A 19,526-nucleotide genomic window follows, 5' to 3' on the forward strand; every position below is an offset into this window, starting at 1 on the left:
TGTTGAAGTTTCGATAGTCTGAAAAAGACAACATACAGTTTTTCTGAAGACACAGACCATGTATTCTCTATATACTGTCACAGCCAACCCAGCAGAAATGAAGAGGAACAATTGTTTACTTTAGCTTCGCGATGAAATACATCGAAACGTGACAAACATATCTTTAGCAGTTCCTATACGTGACCAGACAGAGTATATACCACGGATCAGTTTCAGAACTATGTTTTCATAAATATTAATCTTTCCTCGTTGACATTTCTGAATTAGCAATAAGAAGGAGTAAGATAGGTAATGAAGCTCATTCATTTCTTATGTTCTTTGATATATTCTCAATTGTTTTGAATTGCAGTGCAACATTATATATAAGATATTATATTCGGAAACGACTGGTCCTTTGATAGATCCGCACGGATTACCTCTGGAGATATTGTGTCCTTTTGTGTTATTTTGACATGAATATAGCACATTTTAAGCACTAAGTGACCTGTATTATATGAACTGTACGCTATATCAGTAAAATCCATTCAAATAATTCACTTCGTGTGAACTTTGGAGATACGACCTATCATTAAGCTGTCAAATGATAATGAAATGACACTATAGAGATCTCCGGATGATATCATGGCGTCATATTGGAGACGATGGGTGCTGAGATAAGATTTACTTGAAGATTTTTGTGAAACATGAGAAAAAATGACAATGTAACACAATAAATTTGGATTCATTTTAAATGAGATTCTCGAATTTTTCCTTTTTCATAGCAAAAACAAAAATCGTGTTATGAAACATGTTACATAAATTTATAGAAATCGCATGACAATGTATAATAAAACAATCATTTCAAAATAACAAATTTTAATAAAACTGTCAAATTTATTTCCACGGCAATGTAGTTCGTGTGTCTGGCGCTATCTGATTATTCAGTTCTTCAGAACCTAACAGTATAATTTTTTGTCGTTTACAGGTAATATTATGAAGTGATAGCTGAGCAGGGAATCATGGATTTTTACAAATGGTGTAGCGTATTGTGCCAGCTATGGTTGCTTCCATCTTGGATAACAACGAAGACATTACCGGAAGTGGTTGGGGAAAATGTTACATCACAATTAGATATTCTTGAAACCTCTTCTGATTTAACAACCATATCAAATTCCAATGTGACTGAAAATTATGAGACAATATCTTCTGCTACAACAGTCATTTCTTCCAAGACGACAACTCTGTCGAGGAATACAAAAATAGTAAATCCGGACTCGAAAATTAGTCCTTCACTACGGGATTTTACGACAAAACCATCATTCCGAGAAGAAAACATAACAGCTGTTATTGATAAAACATCAGAAAATAAATCTTCTTTTGGTGGTTATACGACGGTGCCGCCGTCTGACAACAGCAGTGTTGTAACTGAAACAAGTCAAAATGTGTCAGTCAAAATAACGAATGTTACCGAGGGACAGAAACGTGATAACATGACTAATGAATTAGAGGGTTTCCGGGAGACTACGTCGGTGATTTACACAACCGTAGAAATAGACAAAAATAGCACCTCGGTAAACATTACCACACCCTTGAATATTAAGGACTTCTCCAAAACCACACCATATATGGAGAGTGAGAATGACACTTCAGCTAATGGTTCATCGTCTATTTCTCCTCTGTCGAGTACCAACTCAATGTCGAAAACGGATGTGACGTCATCTAGTAAGAAAAAGAAACCATTTGTATGGACAACTCCCCATCCCAATGTCATACGACATATGTGGTTAGCCAAGCGAGCCAGAAGCCGGACACATACCGGTTCACTTCATCATCTTAGTCTAGGTATGTTTCACACACGTGCTAAATTGCATTATCTCAAAACGTAAGTGCCACATCCGAGTTTTTTTTCGGCGTTTAATTGTAACAACGCCACCGTACGTTTTATTCACTATTTCAAATACTCATAACCCCTTTATATTGCCTTTTTCGTGAAAAAAACGTAGTATAACTGTTTTTAATGAAACTGTCTGGTTTTTGGAATTGTTAAAAGCAGCATAAAAATAACATCATAAAACGCATTGACAATAAGAGCGCTGTCACATGAACGAAGTGGCGTTATATCGATATGTCAATGTTAAGAAACCACTATATCGTAGTAACTGCCGAGTACCGTTCATGCGTATTCCATACTGCCCACTTATATTGTCAAGGTTGAGTTCGAAACTTCATTTAAACGACCAAATATATCTCGTTTCCCATTATCATATGTTTTAAAAATATGTTTAGGGCTCTGGAATTAACGAAATTGAAATAAAGTGATTCTTCATCACTTTTTAAGTTATCCTCTCCGTCAGTCTACGTCACGTGCAGGCGTTTACGTACAATGTAACATCATAATATATTCACGTTGTTTCGCGTTCCATTCAATGCGGGTCATCAAACACCAACTGCTAAAAAGTTATCAAATGAATGAGGAATCCAGCGACAATATATTGGATGAAAAAAATAGGGTCGGGACAATTCGCTGAGTGTTCAGTACACGAGTTTTCAGGAAATCCAATTTCTATAGGAGTGGTAGAAAAAAACAATATGTAAAACCCTGTCCTAGTTATAGATTCCTTACTGAGAAGTTACATTGTCGAATAACCTGGATACCAGTATACTGGTAAATCAGTAAATCATTAAGTCTGCATGGCCTTGACGAGAAGCTCGCCCTGATAGATCACAGAGTTTGTATTTACGAAGACCTGTTTGTCAATTATTACGTTTATCAGATGCATGCAGGAGGTGTATTTAAAGATATATGGATAAAAATACACACACGAGACGTATCTTTCGGTTTTATCTGAACTGCTTATATAAGTAATTTTGTCAGTTGTAACCGTGTCAGTGCGATAATATATATATATATATATATATATATATATATATATATAACCAATTATGGTTTGTCATGAATCGTTACTATGGAAACTCATATAATTGGACGCACGTTGTGGTAAATTGTTTAAAATTCATTGTATTACACAAATAAGTTATTCAGATTTTAGATATCGCTCCATTATCTTTTAAATGGAATTTCAATAAATTTTGTTTCAGAAATATTCTAACCATCAATTTAATAAAATCTTCGCAGAATGGGCACGATTTCGCTGTAAAACAATATTCGAAGAATTGCCTATGTTTTTATGTTGTGTATACAGAAACCTACTGCTGATCAATTACCTTTGCCAGTAGAATTAATGTCTGAACAATATTTTATCCAATTAGTTTTTTTGACCATGAATTCTGATATTCGAAAGGAGAATTTTATATCATGTATACCAGTTCGCTTTTCTGGGCACTTCATTTTCACTTATAACTACCAGGAGAATAATTGCATTCATTATGTAATGAATACTATTTCATCAATGTTACATTGACACTTCTCCAAGACTCTACTCCGATAATGGAAACATGCTTTAGATTATTTCCAACAGGCATTTTACAGTAGAAAGTTCAATGTGTTTTTATGAATATATATGGAGAAAACTTTGACACTATCAAATTATTTTCCAAAACTACAACAACGCCAATGAATACCGGTATGTGTTTCGGAGCCAATTTTATCGGGTACCAGGTTTTCCGGTCAAGGAGAACATTTGTATAAAGATATCTAATCAGAAGGGCAGACAGAACCTTGGTGTTCTGGAAATAGAATAAAACCGTTCCTTTTAATCCATAGTTTTATGACGAAAGTCTGGAAATAGGAATCACTCCAAGGATTTCATGAAGTAGGAATTCGGCAGACTGGCTGTATATTGACATGTGATGCTGGTGTAAGCTGTGGAGTGATGCATTATAAAACTTATTTTTAGATTTCTTAATTTCAACTCTCTTTCTGTTTACCACATAGTCCTCTGTGAATCATAAATATACGCCGTTTTGTAAGGAATAACATCAAGCTCCCTTCGTGACCTTTCTAAGTCTACTTATCAGTTACATAAGTACTGAGTCATATATTATTTCTGTTTCCCGGCGTATCTGGTTTTTTCCCTTTTTATCAGTTACCCTGGCAAGCAACTGTTCTTTAAAAATTATTACATTCCAGTCCTCAATGAAATCTGTTTCCGGGAAAGAGGGGGAACATATCGCAACACTGGTCACAAAAATATGGTTGATAGAAAATAAATTGCGATCGATCGTTCATCATTTCCTATACGTTCGATCGCCATGGTCATCTTGTCACGCGTCCCTTATGGATTATGTTGACCTTTGCAGTTGTCCAGGCGCTGTTACTTATATAACGTTATTGACCGGTCAAATCATTCCAGCGAGGAAGACGCCCATTTTCGCAATCACTAATACAATTTACAGTGATCACGTAAATAAACCAACTGTCCGATTTTATGTAATTATGTCCCTTCCTGTCACTGACATCTTTACAAATCTTATTATTTTGACAAAATTCATGTAAAATTCGTTTAATTTACGGCTAAATTATAACGCGGACGATGATTGAATTGACGACCAAGGACCGAGGAGACCGCTTTGGCGTTACGCGTCCGGATTATAGGCTATGGGGTCGAGCAATTTTCTACGGCAATAGGATTTATATTATGTCAGAAAAATGTTTCATCTAAACATCATTAGGAAAGCCCACATATTCGCATGGTACAGTTACCTTATACGTAGTAATGTCTGATAGAAGCGATAATTGATGGTCTACTGCAGAAATATATTTTTTTTCAATATCCAATATGAAAAAAGACAAACAAACAAACAAACAAATATCAATAAAAAAAATTAATAACGTAATTACTATTGGTTAATCAATTCAGTAAGTAATCGCCCGCTCATATTGAAAATACTATCTCGGATTGTGTCTTTGAGATGGTTACAAGTTGACACTTCTAATACTACTGCTATCATAATAATGTCACTGTCCTATGTTATCATGTCAAGGTGCTGACATTTCAGTAAGACAACCCCTTAATAGGACCCCTAATGTTCTCGTTCATCAGACTTCAAACATCGTAAGTCAGTGACCTTTATTGTGTCGTGGAACAAACAAAGCGATGTTCTTGGAACAGCTCATTCCGATTAGAGGCGTCTAACACAGGAAACGAGAATATCAATAAAAAGTCAGACGCAGAGAAGAAATCATGGAATGTATTTTTTTTTAAATCTTAAAATCATATATCTTTGATACACGGCATATCGTCATGTCTTAATTATCTTCTACCGCCAGCTATATTTTCAAGGTTGTTCTCGGTCAACGCCATTTTGAAATTCGCGAGGATCAAAATATTACATAAAATTGCCCTGGAAGAATTCAAGTAAGTAAGTCTGACCATTTATATAAACATCAAGGTAAATTTGAATTATCGTAGCCTTTGCTTAAGGACGATCACATATGCCTGTATGTTGTAATGCCTCACGATAGCTAAGAGTCTATATTGTGCCTATTAATGATGTAAAATAACATGTTAAAGTAAACAGGTAATACCAAACCTGATTGAAATGTTTTAGTAAGAATATGGCTACAAACCAAAACAACAAACAAACCATCAGTGCCTTGACCAAAAACCCTGAAACTCATACTTGTCGAAGATAATTTGGTGCTAAATACGCATATTAAGTTTGATGAGAATCTCCCAGGGAATGAAGCGTCTAGAGTGCTGACAAAATCTTTCACTGAGTGCTGTAATACCCCCCTCCGACGCAGGGACTGACGAAGAGGAGTGCTGTAATACCCCCTCCGACGCAGGGACTGACGAAGAAGAGTGTTGTAGTCCCCCCTCCGACGCAGGGACTGACGAAGAAGAGTACTGTAGTCCCCCTCCGACGCAAGGACTGACGAAGAGGAGTGCTGTAATACCCCCTCCGACGCAAGGATTGACGAAGAGGAGTGCTGTAGTCCCCCCTCCGACGCAAGGACTGACGAAGTTGAGTGCTGCAATACCCCCTCCGACGCAAGGATTGACGAAGAGGAGTGCTGCAATACCCCATCCGACGCAGGGACTGACGAAGAGGAGTGCTGTAATACCCCCTCCGACACAAGGATTGACGAAGAGGAGTGCTGTAATACCCCCTCCGACACAAGGACTGACGAAGAGGAGTGCTGTAATACCCCCTCCGACGCAGGGACTGACGAAGAAGAGTGTTGTAGTCCCCCCTCCGACGCAAGGATTGACGAAGAGGAGTACTGTAATACCCCCTCTGTCGCAGGGACTGACGGAGATGAGTGCTGTAGTATCCCCCTCCGACGCAGAGACTGACGAAGAAGAGTACTGTAGTCCCACGCTGCCTGTTTCACCGATAGAGGACTATCAAAATGTGTATATAAATGCTGTGTGGTCTTTAATACCTATACGTGTATAATAATTACAGAGATTTGTGATGAAAAATGCATTAAAACGATACCGAGAAGAAAATAAATTGAACTTATCTTCACCCAACAGGTACGCGAAGCCAATACAAAATTAACATATCTTTGGTAAGTTTTCCGATTTTGAGTCTGTAAATGTAGTTTGGATTCTCTTATTCATATGCTAATGCAGGGAAAAGGAGTAATTGGAAAAGAATTGCTTTGTTGCTGCTGAAGAAAATTGAATGTCAGCGGCTCCGATCTTGTCAAATATTTGCATGTCGTAATACAAGGATCGGCCGCTAGGCGTGTATATCCTATATTTACAATGTACACGTAAGGCGTCAAGCTTCTGTAGAGATCAAAATCTTGTTATTATCGTTTTGATTTTTTTAAGGGGTAGGGGGATGGGGAAATTTGTTGTGGAAAATATTACAATAACAGGTAGCGTTTTTCGTATATTTGATAAATCATACGAACTTTTAAAGAAGAATTACACACTCAAATGTAATCAAACACTCCTACAGAACATCCAAATTAGATTATTTATTGATAAATAAGATGAGGATAGAAGAGCCAATTTGTAATGTTCTCTTTGGAACCAAGACGACATTGTTTGTAAATTTGATATATAACATAACAAACAGAAGCTCAGTAAACTTAGAAATCCACAGCGCTTGATCCCATTGTATATCAAACGCAATCGGCGCAAAAAGAGATGTTGATTCTATTTAGTAACGGACGTAATCTTTGAAATTCAAAAGCAAACGAGAAAAGAACAGCAATATTGATATTAACTTAAAATAAAACAGGGACGTGGAAATATCGCAGATACTTCTCAACTAAATATTGAATTTGAAACGAAAATCTAATTACCCGGATGTAAAACCAAGCCGAAAGTTCAATGGAATTAAATTATCGAAACCTTTGATGATCACGTGGATGTATTTGCTATGATTCGTCTATTTCTTTCTCCAAAATTGTCGAACGAAATTCTCAAAGAACACCTACAAATTCAATCCTCCGTAGGCTTCGATTGGGATTACAACAACATCCATCAGGATGACGTGACGAACAAACATTAATTACCGCCTGTGTTCCTACTATACACATGGTCGGTTCTTTGTGTAACGAATGTCTCCTGCCGCACAAACAGAACCAAGTTTTATCTTGATGCATATTTCTCACGCCAAAAGGTACTTTTTGTCACTCCTAGTTACTCCAAACCTGTTCTGTATAAAGTTCTGCAAGTGGACAAACGATAATAATTATATTGATTTCCGACCGAGACGTACTGAAGTTAATGCTAAAATTATAGTAAATCAGTCAGGCTTCAGGAAGTACAAAGCGCTTTCAAACACTTTTATGGTAAAAGTTCAAGAAATACATTTTCTAATAACACTATGAGGATGGCGTAACATTGGCGATGTTTGTCACTTTTGACAATGCGGAACCAATGTTAAGGTTCGGCGGGTTTTCAGATGTCTTAATTGTTCATATTTTTACAACCTTGCAGCCAATAAAAAAACTTTAAGCCAAATCAATAAGTCATTACGTCTTCTGACATCATAAGGATTTGTACATACGTGACCAAAACGACTGACGCCCTGAAGGTAAAAGATAGTCATATCGTATACGGCATCATTAGATTCTCCAGTTCAACGACGAACAATCAAATTAGAAGTATTTTTATGAAATTCTTTTTCTCAGTTGTACAATCATACCATCTTATAGGTTTTTATATCATCTAATTAGCTTTGAAACTTTTTCTTCTTCCTTGGCACGCAAATACTCTCGAGGAGATAAAATACTAGACTTGGTGTTTTGATAACAGTATGAATATTTGTTGATACATTTTAGATTTAAGTTAATGTATCATTTCTAAGCTGGACGCAGGAAATTCCCCCCCCCCCCACACACACACACCTCACACCTCTACCCTACCCCCCCCCCCTCCCCACACACACCCGCGAAAAATGAGGAAAAAAACTAAAAAAAAAAAATCGAACAAAGCAATAAATGAATAAATATTAGCACTGATCTGAGTTCAGATGGTATTCATGAGCTTATGAATGCCAACTGTAAACAGTTAAATGCACAAATAAGATAGGGCATTAGTTCCATTTTAATTATATTAAATATAGTTCATTAAACATTCGGCAAGAAATTTGTTATAAAGAACCAATTGTTTGCTTCATTTGGGAACTGATTGAAAGCAATCAAGTGTCTGTACACTGCGACCTAATTACATCGACACAGATCTGGAACACAAGGAATTATTTGTGTTGATATAAGGGCAGAGCGGTGACTGAGTGACGTCATCAACTAAAGACTGTTATTTATGTCACAAATCACATATCAACTCCATTTCTAGCGCAATTTGGAATGCCTCTTAAAAAGCTAACTATTCACGTTTACAAATGAACAAAAAAAGGCTAGTAATGAACGTCAATAATAGTTACTTTAAACTCACAGTAGATGACGTCAATCATGGATGAATGACATTTGAGCGATTTCGTACAGCCTTGTACACGTCAGGTTGAGCATCAGGAAACACGAACTACCAGCTGGAGTTCGTGCTCTTAACCCTATGACTTTCTGATGACAACGGTCCACGTCCGGTTAGACAGAGAGCAGATCGTTAAAATAAGTTTTAGATTTGTGATGTTTTTCACAAATGTTGATTTTCCTCCGCAAACTCATGTATTTGCGTGATGTACTGTATTTTCCTTGTGTTGTCATTTATTTAACTTACAAAATTTATTTTGAAACTCAAAATTTTTACCACACCTTATATACCTTTTTAAAGATTTGAAATTGTAATTAAGTTGTTCATGCTTACTTCAAGACATCTGTTTCTTAAGACTACTTATTAATGGCTCGTAGCTGATCTCACAGTTATGAAATCTCTCACACAAAGAGTCCAGATGAAGCTGACTTTGAAATTAAATGTGTTTGTCTCAGGAAGATAACGGTTGTCCTTCAGGCAGGAAAAAAGTGCTGTTAAATTTATTTGTTTTTGGCCGGGATATCGAAAAAGTGTTGATACTTTTTCCAATTCCTCTTCACAAAATCGAATAAATCGGTTGATATAGGTAAATAAATAACAGGATTTGTAATGGCTTTCGGAAATATTCAAATTTGGAAAGCGTTTTTTTTTTTTTTTTTTTTGTGGAGACGCCACGTCTTCAGATAATTGTTCCAACACCTTTTCCACAGACGATTTTAAACTTCTAGACTGAGAAGCACAATATGGTAGTTGTCCTGAACAAACAACCAACGTCAAGGAGTTTCTGATATGGCGACAGACATTAATTCTTTACTGGAATATAAATTATCAAAGCAATATAGCTACTGCATTGATTTTTGTTTCATTCGCAGAAAATCCGTACGAAGACATTTGTCATTGAACAAGGAGACCAAAATTTATCGTCGTTAGTTGGTTATAAAAATTAAACAAACAGTAACTGACAGTTTAATTTTGTTGCGAAATGATATTCAAATCAAGTGATAACGAAAGTTTCGATTTTAGAAAAAAAAATGGATGAAATATTGGAAATTTAAATGGAAAATGCATTCGCTGCCTTCTTAGATGCAAAAGAAATTACATTTGTTTGTTTTTTGTGTCAGTGAAGACCTCGAGATGTTAATTGAGCTAATGTGATTGTATATTAATGTGTTCAGGGTGATTCAGTGTTGTTGCCGTTTTTTTTTTTTTTTTTGGTCGCCGAATATGGAAAAAAAAAGGATATTTGACATCAAGGAATTGAATCCATATGACGTATTTGCAGTTCTTCAAGGATGCTAATTACGAACAACTCAATTACATAGTATTGGAATCTGATGCTGATGTAAAGTCTTGAGTGCTTTTTGGAGCAGTTAAAAGAAAATTCTTACATCACAGAAATTAATGAACATTAACCATTACTGTACCATGATGATTATAATTACTATCTTCGAAATTTCAAGGAAAAAGAATACTCGATGGCAGTCTTAGTGACAGCTGTTCGTCCCAATGTGTAATATACGTGACAATCAGGTCATTATCGTGGCGTCTGCGACCAGAAGCCAGGTCTATATTGCAACAGACGAAAGAACGTAAATCAATCACAAAAAACTCCACATTAGCTTACTGTGACATTTAAGCTTTCAGACTAAGAAACGTGTAGATTTCTATAAGGAAAGGCTATGATCATTAGTTAATTCACTAATGATAAAACATGCAATTTGGTGGATATAGAAAACGTCCTTAAACTCTATTCAAAGTTTTGATACTCTTAAATGTGATGTTACAATCAACATCTTCATATAGTTTTTTTGTGGTACCCGGGATATTTTGACAAAAATACTTTGATGCTATATAAATACAGTACAAACCCTTAACAACAACGTAACTGAAATTTAACAAATCATTTTGGATACAGAAGAAAAGTTTTAAGCATTTGCTGCTATATGAGAGAAATAACTTTTGGATAAACGATAAATCATTTACGATAGTATTTGCAAGAAGCTTAGATACATTTAAAAGAGTGCTCGGATCATTTACGTTGGCAATCAAAAACTAAGAAACGATTTGTAAATTACTTCATCTAGGATATATTTTAAGACGATTTGCAACGATTTTGTAAAAGATAATTTGATGCTATATTCGAATGAAATGAAAAATGAAATTTTAAAAACATGTACGTGTCATTTTCGATAATTACATGTACTTAAAGTGAAAACCTTTCCGGCACGTTTAAAATGTCTGAGAAAAGAAAACCATTGAAACATTTTCTTTGCAGAATTAGACACATAAAATATAGTCTGTAGAAAGTCTCAAGGATACGAGTATAGAAGGATAGGAATAATGGATGAAACGGGGAGAGGTGAGATCTGTTTTCGGAATCTGACGTAGGATGAATGAATCAGCAATTGAAAAATTCCTATCAAGACAACAAAATTATCAGCATACGCAACCACGTAAATGGCAAGCGGTTTTACATAATAAATGTTTTCGACCTTGATTAAATTCCGAAACAGATCGGTCTAATCAAATTGAGATCAGCTTTACTCCTAGATATATGAATTAGTCATCCGTCAGTATGCGTGTTCACTTCACTTCCTGATATAGCAAATCTTTTTACTTGATTAAGCCTGAGAATTTTTGTTATTTAAGATTTTTTTTTCTCCTTTGTAATTTATTATCGCATTGCATCATAAGAGAAAAGCTTGACATCAGAAATAATTAAGATTTGTTTACTAATGATTACAAACAGAAGCGTGCCTTTTCTGTTTATCCTACCATAGTTCTTGTATCTTGATAGCTGAGAGCTTATTGCGGTCTGGCATAGCTCTTATCGCTGGTGATTAACCAATGTCTATTGAATTTCTTTCAACTTTGTGCCTTTGTTCCTCTTATTGGTTCTGTTTATCATTATTCCAAATTCCTGTCGTTTGATCGATATTTTGAATCATCATCATAAATATTGGTCATATTTCGTTTATCTTCTGGTCCAAATGTTGCTGGAATTGTAAGTAATTCGTGGTAATCTACCTTGGATTATAATGTCATAATATAGACTTTGACGTTACGTCATGATTTAAGAAATGGCGCCGTAAAACGGAAGATTCCTTTTAAATGATTCTTCACAATTTTAACATAAAAACTGTTAAAATGGGTTTTTTTCTGAATTATGTAACATAAAAATAGTTTTTGTTTGTTTTCATTTGTCATTCTAAAATTCGAAAATAGAAATTCAAAAGTCTAGTTTCATAAAATTTCACGTGCAATGAAAACTCGTTAAATATCCTATATCCAACTCTGTGCACAACTGACGTTTTCTTTAACATGTGAATATTTTCTTTGTTGTTTCGTGTAAGTCAACGTCTCATAAAAGCTTCTTATGAATGGTCATAGCAAACAAACATTTGATTGGTGTGATTTTAACAGTAATCGCATTGTTATCTTCTTTTATTGACGTCGCGGTATTTATCTGTGATGCATGAGTAGACAGGCACGTGATGTATTACAAATTCTTAAATCACATCATTTGTATATAAAAAAAATGTTTAAGTCTTCTGATTTGCCTGGTTTTCACAATCATATTTATATGTTCAACACTCACATATTCGTAATGAATCAACAGATATGATTCATAATACCGTTCTTTGTGTATTATAATGGGAAAAATGACTATTGAACCCGAAAAAAACATTACTGATAGTTGTTCGATACGTCATCTTTCTTTGTATGTTATATATTAAAACAACTCAATCTTAAATCCTTGTTCTTGATTTGTGAGGGAAGAATGCTATATCCATATACTTTACGTATATAAGAATGTAACAAAAATATATTCAACAAATAATCACCATGTATTGTGAGAAGTTTGATATTTCGTGTTTTATCAATATAAGCGAATCGCTAAAAAGAAGACATAATTGGATATGTAACACGTGCACCTTTCAATATATATTTGGACATTTCGTTCGAACACTTAACATTTTCTCAATCGCCTCCTCGGTTTAAAATTTAGGCCCTTAGTATCACTAGAGACCAGCATCTCTATGATGCCGTTCAATTAATTGTTTGGCTCTACTGTGTCTTATCTAAATTCTTACAAGTCTTCTTACAATCCTTTTGTGCTTCTGTTTTCAGTTCCAATAGAAGATGGACCATTTGGAAGTCTTATTTGGAAGGTATGTTCTATATCTTAAACTCCTGTGATGTGCACCCATTTCAATGATTATTTCCCGTACTGAGTGAAAACATAAAAAATGAATAAAACAATCCTTTGAAATGAACGACTGCACTGGAATCCTTACATGTTAGGCTCAGAAAATGAAATTTTGAATGGTGATTTTCAATTTTAATCAATTTCTATGGAAATTCCCACTTTAGCACAAAAGAACCAAATTGCTTTTAAAATGTTTGTGTCAAATGTAATATTGTCATGGGCGCCACAACAAAGGCTTGAATGAATATTGGTTTTCCAAATGAAGGGGAGAATAGTATGTATCCTTCAAGAAATTGGTCTTTGTGTGACATGAATTTCTATGTGGCTATTAAAGGTATAAGTCTAACTCAACCATATTAAATGGTTTTTGTGTTAACCTATATATCAGCATTCGATTCTATGCTCTTTATACTATGAATTATTTTAAGTGACTGTCTTATTCACGAATACATGGTTTAACAGATACCACACTACAAAAGTAATTTATTTAAGGACAATATTAGTAAAAGTATATTCGCGATGGATTTGAATACGGGAATGAAGCCGATCGCAAACAAACTTGCAAAAATTAAGTGATTTACAGTATATGATTAAGACACACATCTTTTGCCTAACATATATCTCTAGAATCATGGTTTTATTTTCATTTCTTGCTTTAGAACTTTTCCTTATTTTTTGGTCAAATCGTTCAGCAGTGTTTTATAAACACATCACACGGCCGTATAATTTTACAAATTTTAGTTGTTAACTGGATAATTCGCTCAGTGAATACTTATCTTTCAGCAGTTTTTTATAAACACATAACACGGCCGTATAATATTACAAATGCATTTGTTAGTTCTGGAGAATTCGCTTAGTGTATACCTTTCATTTCAATTGAGATTCATTAAATATAACACTATATAGCAAGTGAATTGTTCAAATTAACTCCTATTCGCGTCAATTTGAAACAAAAAGGAAAAAAAACTATGTAGATAAAAGAAACAATGATCCATGCAGGCAATTATGAACATGAAAAACATGAATATTTTAACTTAATGTTTTAAAACGAATGCAACAGAACAAATGATGATTAAAATGTGCCCACAAGAATATTTACAGAAAACCATTTTTCATGCCATAACGTTTACTCTGGTGTGCCAAGTATTGAGTATTCGTGTTGGTAGAATTATTTCCACTTCTAATTACGACTGAATTAATTGTTGCCTGCCACGATATCGCCAGTCGTGCAACAGGTTGTGTCGCTGATAAGCTAATCTACGCGTAAGTATTCCACAGCATTTCCTAATAAATAGCGACATCTCTAATTCCCTTCTAATCACCCCTGTATGTTAATTAGATGTTGGAGTGCTATGGATTTTGTGTAATTAGGAGAATATGGGGTTCAGCGACCAAGAAATGACTATCGGTCATGTAATAAAGCCTGTCATTTACCCCAAACCTAACATAGAACCGCTTGGTTGTATCTATATAACTTTAATTAATATAGCTGTTTATATATCTAAACGGTAATATGTCACATTGTTATTGCACTTCTAAATAATTCGATGACAATATCCAAGGTGTTGCTTATTTTTTATAAAATCTTATCAAAAACCGTTAGGAGATGTTTGAAAAATAATTGAGTTACCTGAACAAACTATTTTTGCACTGTATATGAGAATGAAAAATGCTTATATTGTGTGTGTGAATGTTTGTGGGGTGTGTGTATGAATGATTGATGGTGTTGATGATTAAAGCGTACATAAAAATGATGATGATGATGATGATGATGATGATGATGATGATGATGTATTGATGGTTGTTCGATGATGACATAATTATGACGATGTGTGTATGTTGGTATATGTGTCTTGTCTCGTTATTTTATGTATCATGCAACATTTTGAAAAATATTTTTTTAAAAAAAAAGAGAGAGAAAATGCTGATATTGATTACTTTACTAGTATATCTTTCCAACCGAAGTTTTACTGTAAATTCACGCAACCGGCTTCTTTTAAGTCAAAATAGAAATACTCTATATGATTGGTACCTTTATGACATTCTAGACGTTGATATACATGAACATTTTTTATCGTTGAAATGAATTTGAAGTTGTGTATACGTCTATTCTCTACGCATTCTGTTTTATCATATGGCATCATCATCGTCTTTAGTGAAATTTAACTAAACTGAGATTAACGTATAATTCTTGCTTGCGATATGTTTGTTGCATTCATCCAAAGTAACGACGGAAGAGTTATGTATGGGATCATGGACACTCGGACCTATTCCGTTAGGTATAGGTAATTTCCACTGGTGCACTAGAGGACTGCTCAAACACTTTTATATTGTAAGCGGATTTTTATATTTTGCGTCTAACAAAAGCAAGAAGGAAAAAGAAACTATTTTACGCTGCAGTCGACAATTGGCTTTTTGTTATTTCTGTAATTCTTGAAGTATTTTATCATTCACTTTTACATCAATCCTCGTAAATAACAAGTAATACAATAACAACTAACCCCGATCCATAAATAACGTTTGTTACATTATTTTGGAGGTAATTTATTTAAACAAAGGATTTCCTAAGGTAGATAAGAAAGTCTCACCACGGTTCCTCAATAGGTTATCTAATTACACACTGCTGATAATTGCATATCGACAAATCAATCATCTGACACTCCCTAGAATTCGATTAAATTTAGCCTTACAATTGATGATGTCAAAAGGCACTAGTGTTCCAGATCCATTCATTTACATTGACCGAATTTCGGATGCGCAGCATGATAAGAAAAAGCAGAAATAAAATTCAATAACGATATTTTCCCGTTCGTCTCCCGCCTATATATCTGTGTTTCTTTATCTAATTTGTTGACTTTTTCAACATCCTCAGGACAAGAAATACTTGATAACAGTCCTTGTTCCCATTGGAATAGGCATTATTGGTGCCGTGTGCATCATTTCCATGGCGTATGTGGTTCGCTTCTGTCACCGGCACGAGAGGAAAATGCAAGAAATCCGAGAAACCATTCAGAAGGTATATATCACAGAACCCTAAGCTACAGCCATTAACGTTTTGAAACAGATTCTTACAGTCTTTTGTTTATTGTTTTATGCTGAAAATGTCAACATAAAACGATATAATGCTATTTTGAGAAATCCTTCCCTTATTGGAATCATATTTGATATGACTAATGATGTTTGAAATACAAAACAAAAATTACTTCCGCTGGGACCGCAGTTTACGATTCATCAAAGATATTTTTCTGCTTGGTTCTATATAAACATATCAAATATCAACTCTGTGTTGATGATTATTGATTAAACTCTGAATCTCCTCGTCATTATCTGGTTTCATATTTTCTGTGTCGCACTGGCCAATCTGTATAAGTTATGGTTATGATTCATAGCTCTTATAGACATTCATCATGCTGAACAAACGGAGCGTTATTGGCAACGCGAAAAAAGATGATATCGAAAACGTCAGAAGAATGAACATCCAACAAATTCTAACATCGATTTTTCTTGCTCTATTTATATATTGTTCAAATGGTTTGTCAATTATTGGAATCTGTATTTCAGTTATCCTTCATCTTACAGATAACCTAAATGATTTTAAAATCCATTTTATCTCTAAGTGCCGCAGTTTTGTATTTTTTGTAGTTTTGTTAAGAAATATAACTAGAATCAATAAGACCGAAAGACATAAGATTTCATAAATCAATATTCATTTGTGGGTCCTACATCAAGTCACAGCAAAAAATGACTAGTCAAAATAATGGTTCTGGTTACGTATGGAGGATTGTACAAAATGCACACGTATCAATAAAACCTTCAAATAGAAATTACACATCATACAACTAGAGCCAGATAATGTATTATACTGCAGCAAGCAAATGCTTCGTCTTTCTAGGACTTGTGATACCAAGGACTAAAACTTTGAAACAAAGGAAGCGACTGAAGAAAACAAAAATTGAAAGAAATCCCAAAATCTAGATGGGGAGTTGCTTTAACAGGAAGAAATAGGAACATTAAAGGAATGAAATGCTGTAGTGTTGTCAAAAGAATCCAATGCAGTCTCATTTTTTATGGTAAAGTCACTGTAAATATTCAAATTGGGATAAAAGCGAAAGTAGATAGAGCCTTTATCCAACAAGTTTGAAAATCAGTCAACTTAATGGAACAGCGATAATTGATAATCAAGCGTAGACTTTCACGGTCACCATAGTGATTTCATATTCTTTTTCTTATTGCGATATGAAGCTATAGGTATTTAATGCTCCTTGGTTAGCCTATTTGTTCTGTTGTTGTATACCTTGTTCTCACTTGAGAACGTGACATTCCTTACTTGGATTGACCAAATTTTACATGGCGGGAGTTGTCGATGAAGCAGAAGACGCTTACTCTTTCGGAACAACTGGCCTTATTCTCCTTGTACTTTTTTAGTTTCCGTGTAAATCTTTATTTTGTTCACATTTTGCCCTAGTTTTATTGAATTTAAATTTAGATTATGTTTATGTTGACATGATGGTATTTTCTTGTTTCTATTTTGAAAATCTACCATCATAAGAATTAGTATGTTTCCATATAGTAACCCCGTTATAGTTATTTGTAAAATGAGACCCGTTGCACCGTTAAGAAATAAGATAAAACTCTAAAAGGAAGCAGTTTAAGAAATAAGTTGTTTTGTATGTTGCCAACTGCAAGTAAAATAAAAAATGCAAATTTATCTTACCTACGCAAAATAGATAAATTGTTGCGAATGAACAAAAAAAGGTCTCTTCTGTATCCCATATCAATTTGTAACCTGCTTTTTAGTCATATGAGTGTCTCTTGAATGCCAGAGGGAAAACTTAACTTTAAACAATATCACGAAAAGCAATTATATCTACTTTTATTTTCTGTCAGTTGTAACAGAATGAGAGCAAATCAGAGTTTTTAAAATAGTTTTGGATCAGAAAAAACCCAGTTTTATTGAAAATAAAGGAAAACAATTGCGTCGTTAATTTCAATCATCTATATCTCGTTTGCATTACTTGTCTATATATCACACGCTACAGATTGATGGCATTGCAATATCTGATTCATAAAAAAAATCTTTTGCTTCGTTTCTTGATTTTAATATGGAAAGATAAATTCGTGTCTCATATAATTTAATTTCATATTATGATTTTTTTACAGAGATACTCAAATCAAAATGACCAAGTCATTCTTCTCACAAACTCATCAGATGATGAATTTTGACGGACTGCTTCTTTCAAGTGAGAGAAAAGAACGAAACGAAAATGGATTGAGATCATTTGGTTCTGCTTCCTGTGCGACATAAAGATTTCTTCTTGAAGATGGAGTTTATTTGAAGTAAACTTCGTTGGAATTTGAGATATTTCCTTTATAAGGAGGTCATGTCTATATCTATTTGCATAAATTTGCAATATTCCATTATACTAAATCCCCAATGAAATCGGTTTCTTTTACATATCATATTACTGTTATGTCAATTTACATGGTGTGATGTTAAAGGTGTATGTTTCCTGTGTCAGAAGTTATCAAGCTGGATTATTATCAGATGACATTGTTTGTTCTTATAAATCTTCTGAAATGTCATATGTCAATTTTCGAAACTGAAACGCAAATCAAACTTTTCATAGATTTTATCCCGAAGAATTCTTTAGAATGTATTAGGTAGGATATAAACGGATTTAATTCAATAACAAATATATCCCATTATATAAAAGAAGACCAAAATACTTTTAAATTTTCTATTCGGTAATAATAATGTTTACCTAAACATGGTAAACAATTGGGGTACAGTATTGTGCAGAGATGACTCTATTTCTATATCAGAATTTAAAAAACTAAAAACAAACTAGCCAATTATGTATTTCATGTTGATCACATAAAGTCAAATTTGGAAAAAAGTTATTTATTATTGCTGGGAAAGAAGAGGCATTAGGTTATTGTACGATATGGTTCTTATTCAGTAATATAAACCTCGTTGACCATTATAGTAGAGTCACTGAAATCACGAGTTCACTTGGGTAAAACTTCGCATTTTTTTTTACTGGAATAGAATTAGTTCAAGAATATTATGAAGAAGAATAAAATATTCCTTTCCATTTGAGGACAAATGCAAACACAAAAAAAATGTGTGTTTATTGCTTTTTGTTTTGTAAATAGCATACATTTTTGTACATTTAAGACACATCATAAATGAAATACAAATGGCATTTTGTAATGTTGAATGTTTACAATATATACTACATGAGTTAACACTCCACTATTTCAATATCAAACAAGGGGTTTCTCTCATTAACTGAGAAGTGTGAAGGATGTTGTTATCCGTTCAGCAATCAAAGAGCTCATTTAAAAAGAAGGCGTAACCTTGATTTCAATGCAATCGAAACTAAGGGAAATTCCACGGAATTTCGATTACTCAAAAGCACTGTCGTTGATGATTTCTTACGGCAAATTCGCAAAATTAAATTTGTTTGTGCAAGGAA

The 19,526-nt window shown here is 34.1% G+C and overlaps 1 protein-coding gene across 1 annotated transcript; it reads left to right on the forward strand.

Annotated features, from left to right (window-relative positions):
• Positions 1-998: 998 nt before the first annotated feature.
• Positions 999-18,270, forward strand: LOC132553053 (uncharacterized). The gene is made up of 4 exons (XM_060217259.1): positions 999-1,821; positions 12,969-13,009; positions 15,920-16,063; positions 18,208-18,270. The coding sequence occupies exons 1-4, from the start codon at positions 999-1,001 to the stop codon at positions 18,268-18,270; spliced, it is 1,071 nt and encodes a 356-aa protein (XP_060073242.1).
• Positions 18,271-19,526: the final 1,256 nt, after the last annotated feature.

The sequence above is a fragment of the Ylistrum balloti genome, unplaced genomic scaffold (assembly GCF_031769215.1).
Source record: "Ylistrum balloti isolate Yb309-2 unplaced genomic scaffold, AGI_CSIRO_Ybal_v1 Utg370294, whole genome shotgun sequence".
Lineage (NCBI taxonomy): Eukaryota > Metazoa > Mollusca > Bivalvia > Pectinida > Pectinidae > Ylistrum > Ylistrum balloti.

What these genes read in the sequence shown, in the direction of transcription:
- LOC132553053 (XM_060217259.1), top strand. Translation starts at nt 999, where the DNA reads ATGGATTTTTACAAATGGTGTAGCGTATTGTGCCAGCTATGGTTGCTT. An exon ending in ACTTCATCATCTTAGTCTAG is followed by an intron (nt 1,822 to 12,968) that starts GTATGTTTCACA and finishes TTCTGTTTTCAG; the next exon opens with TTCCAATAGAAGATGGACCA. An exon ending in TCCGAGAAACCATTCAGAAG is followed by an intron (nt 16,064 to 18,207) that starts GTATATATCACA and finishes ATTTTTTTACAG; the next exon opens with AGATACTCAAATCAAAATGA.